Raw genomic sequence first — 8160 nt, 5'->3', positions numbered from 1 at the left:
AATTTGTGTTTTTTTATTTATGTTACATATGATTTCTTCTTCTTTCTTCCTTCCTAATACGATGTAAGACATATGAATTATGATAACTTGATCTATGAGAAGATCATATTTCTAAATATTTAATTAATTAATTAAAAACCTTCTTGATAATTTTCCTTTTCCTCTCTGTAAAATTCTTCTGTCCTCCCCCATTTCCATGGATGGTTATTGTCTGTAGTTATATTGTTGTATCGGATACGTGACATAACGGGTCAGTAGACGACAATCTGGCAAAGCTCCACAACTCAGTGTCGACGTTGTTGTAATCTTGAGTGGCGGTGGCGGCGGCAGCGACGACTGCGTTGTATGAAGAAGATGAAGATTTGGAGGAAAAGGATGTGGTTCCACGTAGTGTTGTAGTAGTTGGGAGTTGATCACTGTAATATATCATATTGGAAACTTCGACTTGGCCGTTGAGTTGGGAGGCGACCAAACGGTCGAATGCGGCCCAATTATGAGGGGCGGAAGAGACGGAAGAAGAGTCCAATTGGTAGCCAGAAACTATCATAGAATCAGTAGGACCCATGTGGTTGTTAATAGGTTGGTAACAGTTATGAGTGCTGGTAGAATTTGGGCTTTCCAAGCTTGGAAGTTTGGAGAATCTTCCGTCCAGGTAACTACCGCTACCGTTAATAACAACAGAAGATGTGTCGATCGGATGGAGTAACCTCCCAGCACCCATCCCTATCCCGTCCTCATCTTCTTGATCTTCTTCAATAATTTCCTTGCAAGTTCTTCCCATGTAGTGAATGATTTGATCTAATGCTCCGTCATTATTGCAAGAATCAAGCAACAAAGACGACGTGGTTTCATTCGTTGTAGTACTCATTGGACTATCTAGGGTTTTATGGTGGTTTTTCTTCTTAAAAATCCTACACACCACCCACCCTTCTTCTTGTCCACCATCTCCAATCACAACTACACTACTTGCCTTCATCATCTAAATCAAAAAACTCAGCCAATTATAAATAAATATAATGAGGAGGTAACAAAATATATATATATAGAGAGAGAGAGAGATTAGCCATACATTATTGGATTCAGATGTGGAATTTTCGTCAAGTCGATACTCATGCATAATCCAATCTGATTTCTGGCCATGAGGAGCACGACCTTTATAAAACACAAGCGTCTTTCTCATTCCAATTCTCCGACAATTACTATAAATGACTTTATCACGACCCGTAGCCTTCCAGAACCCAGCTGCAGTAGCTCGATTAGTCCGAGTCCCAGTCGGATACTTTTTATCCTTATGACTAAAAAAATACCAATCGTTCTGCGGAGTAGTTCCAATCTTACATTTCTCTATACAACAAAACAAGCAAAGAAGAGGGAAAAGAAAATTGAGAATACACATCATTGTTACGATCATAAGAGTTGATCGGGGTTGGGTTGAGTAGTAGTACTAGTACTACACAGTAAGTATACCTTGGATGTCCCAAGGCTCGAGCTTGTTGAGATCGACATCACGAATGACATCTAAGTCGATCTTGTCGAAAGAAACCTTCTTGCGGAGGTAATATTGGAGGAGCTCTTCTTCGGTAGGGTGGAAGCGAAAGCCAGGAGGGACTTGGGATTGTCCATTGACAGAGATGCTCATTTTTGGCATTAGAAGAGTGTGTGTGTGTGTATTGATGGGATTAATGTCATATGGTTATGTTATGAAGGGGGGGAATATATAATATAGTATATATATATATAGTAGATAGTTTAAGTTTTTTTTTATTTTTTCATTTAAGAAAAACAAAAAAAGAAAAAGGGGGGAAAAAGGGTGGGTTAGTTTTACTATGCTTGGAGAAGAGCAAGCTACCTAGAAAGATGGGGAAAGAGGTGGGAGCCACATAGAAGGGGGTATACCCACATCTAAAACTACGACACTCGACCTTTAATATCTCCCACGAAAACCACCTCTCAAACAACCACTCACCTTTCTCTTTCCTTCCCTATCAAAATTACTCTTTTACACACCCTCTCCTTTCTCCCGTTTTAGATCTATCATCGAACATCTCATCTCTAGAATACAAGGCTTTTGTTTATTATTATTGAGCTTAACTTGGTTTTGTTCATTCGTTTTTTATTTATACATGTTCATCTTCTATTAATATTGGTTGGAAAATACTATGTAAGTATTTTAGATGGAGGTTGAACCATTGTTTGCTATGTAGGGTGAACTTTAATCTTTTTAAGAATTTGAGTTTTTAGTAGTGTGTGGTTGGAGTTAATTGCAAAAAGATGGATATGATTTCTAAATATACTTAACTATTACTTTTATTTTAAAATTTTCATTTTTGTTAAAAAAAATATTTGAATTTAGGGCTAATCGTCATGCACTACTATAATACTTTAACTATTATATAAATCAAATTTAAAAAAAAATAATTTAATTGAGAATTTAAATTTTTTCTAGAAAAAATAAATAAATAAATAACCAAGTGACATTGATAACTATTTGATTTTTTGATTTATGCAATTTAAGGTTATTAAACTTTCTTGTTTTGTTAGCAACGGTCTATTAATGATTTGAAAACCATGTTCAGTTAAAATCCATGGTAAGAAAGTTGAGATCAAATAAACATAAATTTCAAAAACTAAACAATATACATAAAATAAGATGTTATCAAATAAAATGTTGATGATTACGACGAACAAGGTCTAAATAGTTTAATTACTTCTCATTTAATTTATTTAACTAGTTCATATATGTGCAGCCATGCATGTCCAATAACAAACCTTATTTTCTTAAAAGAAAAAATACCCTAATCTTCCAACAAGTAAATTTAAAAAATATCCAACGAGTGATTAATCACAAAATTATATATGTATTTCATTTATCTTTAAAAAGAACAAAATGTCGATATCAATTTAATATATAAACTTGTATTATCAACGTTAAAATTAGATATTTAATTTATGAGTTGTATATATAGTCGAAAACCGAAAAAGAAAAGTAAATGAACTTTTTAATTTAGAAAAAAAGAAAAGAGAATAATTATAGTAGTTGAATTTCTCTCACTTTTAGAGAGGAAGGAGAGAGAGAGAGAGAGGGAAGCATCCACAACCACCGCAACAACAAAAAAGAAAAGTTGATGGTGTAGGGATTCCGCTTTCAACTTTCAAAGGGCCCTTTACATCGGACGAACTTTCTTATTATTATTATTATTATTATTATTATTATTATTATTATTATTATTATTATTATTATTATTTCTTTAATTAAAAAAATGTGATGCATGCCAATATTAATATTTATTTTATTTTATTCTTCTTTTCTTTTTGACAATGTCTCAATGGCTTTCCATTCTATTTACATTTTATTTTATTAAAGGAAACTCCATTATTTAACGGGTGGCTTTTTGGACTATTATATATTCTTAAATTAATTCTCTCTACTTCAACTCTTTTCTCTTTTCTCTTTTCTCTTTTCTCTTTTTCTTTTCCTTTTTTTTTTTTAGGTCTTGTCACTCCAATGTCAAATTTGTACCATAAATTTATATTTACTCTCTTTTTTTAAATATATATATATATATATATTGGCTCCCTTTCATTATAATTAAGTTTGTTAAATATTAATGTCCTATATTGTAAACTAGCTACATGTTGTTCCATCTCCCGTCACTTGTTGCTTGTACTAGGATCAACGTTCTTGGAGGAAAAAAAAACTCACACTACTGTCATAAGATTAAGCAGACAAATATAACATAAAATTTAAGTAAATCGATAACACTGGGAACACAATGAAAAATTGGTTGTACTTTAAAAAAAAAAAAGTTTGGCTTGATATAGGTTGAACGTGCACAAAATTTGAGATGAGGATTTGGGATGAGGTAACATTTGTGATAGAAGGGGAGACTGTACAATCTTTAATGGTAGTTAAGTTGTTTTTTTAGGAGTTAAACATAGGCGACATGGTGCAACTAGAAATCTCAACATGGAAGTGGAGCTAATGTTTTGGTAAGTTTGTGTTGAATGGTAAAATTGACATGAAGAAGAAGAAGAAGAAGAAGAAGAAGAAGAAGAAGTTATTGGCCTAAGAAGATGAGAGAAACCAGTTACCATGCCTAGAGGATGGAATATTGATGGGCCTAGCAAAAAGAGGCTAACTTGACCCAACAACAAATTCGACTTGAGGTCGAGGTCCTTTTTTGCATAATTGTTGTAACACATATATAGAAGAGAAAACATAATATCAAAACATTTTGGAGAGACTCTTAATGGGAGGAGTGTGATAGAGGAGGTAAGTTTTCTCTCTGCTAACAATTCTATATATTAAGAGAAATCTACCGACTTTCTAACTTAAGCATCGAAGTGTGTTTGACTTAGTTACATCCCGTTGAATTGAGTGTGTAATTCTTGCTAACTTGAAAGTGAGTTTTTTTTCTCCAAAAATACAAATTTATCATTGTGGTCACTTTAAGGTCGTACCACTTTATCTATTCAAATTTTGGCATCAACAATAGTAATGATCTTTTTTCATCTAATTAAGAAAGACAATCATCGAACTTATTTTCTAAATTTACCATGAAAAATGTTAAACAAATTTCAAAACAAGGACTAAAATGATTCCTTGATTTAAACGTCGCCCTTTTGGAACTAAGTTGAAATTTGGTTCCGTCTAAAAGCGATTATATTGTTGGTATAAATGGGAATTGACAAAGAAAAACTCCTCACACCAAAAACAAAGCCAATAAAACCTCTTCACCCTCATCGTTCAAGTTTTTATAAGATAAGAAATAAATCAAAAATTCTCTTTAAATAACAAACATGTTAAAAATATTCTAAATTTTAATAAATTAATATCGTATATTTACGACAATAATCTATTACACATTCTGTCGATGATATTTTGTCATGCTTATAAATATTTTGATTCGTTTTTCTACTATATTTGAAAACAACCTAAAAATTACCGTCAATATCATTTTGAAATAAACAAGTTAAAATGGACTAGTGATTTTACATTTTACCAGCAGGCAATGGTATTATTGTTGGTAGCACATCTACCATATGATATAGATAAATATGTTGACTTTCATTAGTTTTATTTACTCTTTTTCTTTCTTGTTACTGACAGTAAAAATACTAGGGGTAAATCTTGTGAGTGTTCTACATTTTTACTCTATGTTTCGTGTAATTACGCATCACTCTACTATACATTTGAAAAGTTAATAAAATTGAACTCTTTTTAATTTCTAATATAATAGGTTATAGAACTTTACATTTAAAAGTATAGTAATAAAAATAATAGTATATGCTCACTCTTTCAAACAAACTTCTCTTTTAATAATAATTATCATATAATAATATAAAATCTCATGTACATACTATTTATATAGTTGTCCCTTTTGTTCATTATTTCATGGGTTTTATACCATATATTAATTATTGCAAATAATCTTTTGACAACCCATATAACAAAGTTTGTCAAGAGTTTATCAGCAATAAGAGTCTCCTGCTGCTGATAAAGCATATTTTAAGTATTAGTTTACAGTGATGAAAGTATATCACTAATAGACTTTGTTATATTTACAATTTTTGTAAAATTATTGTTATGTTCTTAATTATTATCTAAAAATTGTTATCCATTGTAATTATGTGCAAAAAGTGAACTATCTAGCTTTTATGCACGAGCATTTTTTCCTTTTGACTTCCCAACATTGTTTTAAGACATAATACAAGCCCAAATTTTTTTATTTTATGTATTTATTTGGGATGGTTATGCACAAAAGAAATACATAAATTATATAACAACTAGATCTAGCTTTTAAAGTTTATTAGTGCTAGATCATACCATCATCGATAGCGGAAGTCTCCTAACTCTAGTTTACTAAAAACATATTACATGATCATTTTAATGAGTACTTTTACTCATAATATATATGAGGTAATCTTGTGTTGAGTAGTTTAAAGTCCAAAACAAAGCCCAATATCATTAATGGCCCAATTCTTTCATTCTTCAAGAGTGATGTTTGAATAGTAGCCAAAATATTTGCAAAAAAAGTATATATATAATGAAAAATATTGTAGACATGACAACTTTATATTTAATTATTTCTTACTTTCAATCTTACCCTAATTTTTTTTCCAACCAAATAAAAGCACTTCTCTTCAACATGCTCGAGTCCCTTTAACATTCAAACTCCTTGCTACCTTTTCCGTTAAACCAATAAATTGAATCGTACTTTATATGAATTAAGATAACAACCTCCTAAATCTTAGATTTGAAAGAATGAAACATATATCGGTAATTAATCGAAGAATCAAAGACTCAAACAAACATATAACTCATTGTTTTACTCCAATTAAGTTTAAGTTTTTAAGTTTTAGATGTCAAAATCTAAATAACTTATTCTTCTCCCTCTTCTCTACCTTCACAACCCACTCTACCCCACAACAACTACTACATTGTTGGAAACAAAATTAAAAAAAAAAAAAAAGTGAATGTAGTGAAATCGAAAATCATATTGTTATAAGTTATGTTTTGGGGGAGAAATGATTGTAATGTTGTATGGAGTTGAATTGTCCGTTGTATATCAATAAAAAAAAAAGAAAATAGAAGAAAAATAATGGGAGTAGCTGGAATGCCACGTGGGCAGTCAACGGAAAAAGACATTGACCAAGTTTGAGTAAAGCATGTGGGTGAGAAGACAGCGTGGTCCCCCGGACTTCCCCCAATTACTAAATTGCTTTCCTACTGCCATTATCACGTGACACCACGTGTCTTTCTTATTCTTTATCACCTTGACATAATACAAATTAGAAAATCCCCTTTGGCTTCCCCTTCCTAACACTAACCAATCCAAATTTCCCAACTTTTTGTTTCTTACTTAATCATACAATTAAAATAAATAAATACATTTGAACTCTCATGTTGTCGTATATATATCATATTCCTATTCCATCTTTTTTCTTTTTAAAGATTATCAAATCAAAAGACGTGGTGTAGGATACATCGAGTTCATCACACTACCTTACATGAATGATAATAGAAAATGTTGCTACAATAATGTATTTGTATCATGAACATGTGAGTGAGTTAGTGATTTTTGTACCTTTTTGGGGGGTTTTTAATTTTTACAAATATATATATATATATATATATATATATATATATATATATATATATATGAATTTAATATGGTTTGTGGATTATTGTTTATGAAAGATCCCTCTGTGGGTTTTCTGACAGACAACACCATGACCTTTTCCCCATGCCTATTGCTTTTGCCAATTTCTATTTACAAAACCCAATAAACACCAAAACCTTATAATATATATAATGTATTGTATAATATTAAAAACACACAAAATTCACTCACTCTTACCCACTGGATTCATTGCCCAATTACTCACCTTATCTTTAGCTTTTAACTATGTGCCTTCCTTCAAGTGGGTACTTACCCTCACTCTCTCCCATGCATAAAAATTCACATTAAATATTCCCTTTTCTTGTAAGTATGATAATATATATATATATATACACATATGAACGTATGCGTGTGTGAGAGATGTTTAAGATGTCAATAAAAATGTGGATATACCAATAAAAATGTAATATGGTGAAGAGAGATAAGTTTTTTTTTTATAAGTATATCAAAGGAAATCTAAAATTAGATGTGAAGTAAACAATCTAACATAACTCGTGAACACCACATACTAATAGAGAACAAAAACATTGGTCTAATTGAACTAAATGCTCTAAAGAACGGATCGAACTTCTACCATCACTAAAATGACCACTCACAAAAGATAAAGGGCTTCGGTCTCCGGTACTAAAGATCATCCAAAATCATAAACAGAACATGAATAAATAAGAACGTATTCAATAACAACGTTAATTGAAACGAAAGCAAGAAAGAAAAGAACTCAAGATACGGCATAATACTTCCGTAACAATCACAGAAAGATGACACATCTCATTGTCTAACCTCCCTTCAACTCTAAACAAAAATACACCTTTTAGAGACATGTTTTTATGATCCAACTTTGTTTAGAAGTAGAATTAATTTATAACTTGGAATGGATATTAATTGGAAGGTAGTATGATGACGTACGTAGCTACCAATTTGACTGAGTGGAGTGTTATTTAAAACAAAGAACAATAATATACAATAGAAATAGATT

The 8160-nt window shown here is 31.1% G+C and overlaps 1 protein-coding gene across 1 annotated transcript; it reads right to left on the bottom strand.

Annotated features, from left to right (window-relative positions):
* Window positions 1-217: 217 nt before the first annotated feature.
* LOC103498792 (NAC domain-containing protein 43) lies at window positions 218-1745 on the bottom strand. Its single transcript, XM_051079296.1, has 3 exons — window positions 1468-1745; window positions 1070-1344; window positions 218-970 (listed from the first exon to the last, which is right to left on the bottom strand). Exons 1-3 carry the CDS (start codon window positions 1646-1648, stop codon window positions 218-220), a joined length of 1209 nt encoding a protein of 402 aa, XP_050935253.1. The 5' UTR covers window positions 1649-1745.
* Between the last annotated feature and the right edge of the window lie 6415 nt (window positions 1746-8160).

Source organism: Cucumis melo, chromosome 11, assembly GCF_025177605.1.
Source record: "Cucumis melo cultivar AY chromosome 11, USDA_Cmelo_AY_1.0, whole genome shotgun sequence".
Lineage (NCBI taxonomy): Eukaryota > Viridiplantae > Streptophyta > Magnoliopsida > Cucurbitales > Cucurbitaceae > Cucumis > Cucumis melo.
Note: the sequence above shows the minus strand (reverse complement) of the source record. Positions and strands in the feature narration are given on the sequence as shown.

What these genes read in the sequence shown, in the direction of transcription:
- LOC103498792 (XM_051079296.1), bottom strand. Translation starts at nt 1,648, where the DNA reads ATGCCAAAAATGAGCATCTCTGTCAATGGACAATCCCAAGTCCCTCCT. An exon ending in CGAGCCTTGGGACATCCAAG is followed by an intron (nt 1,345 to 1,467) that starts GTATACTTACTG and finishes TTTGTTGTATAG; the next exon opens with AGAAATGTAAGATTGGAACT. An exon ending in CCACATCTGAATCCAATAAT is followed by an intron (nt 971 to 1,069) that starts GTATGGCTAATC and finishes TAGATGATGAAG; the next exon opens with GCAAGTAGTGTAGTTGTGAT.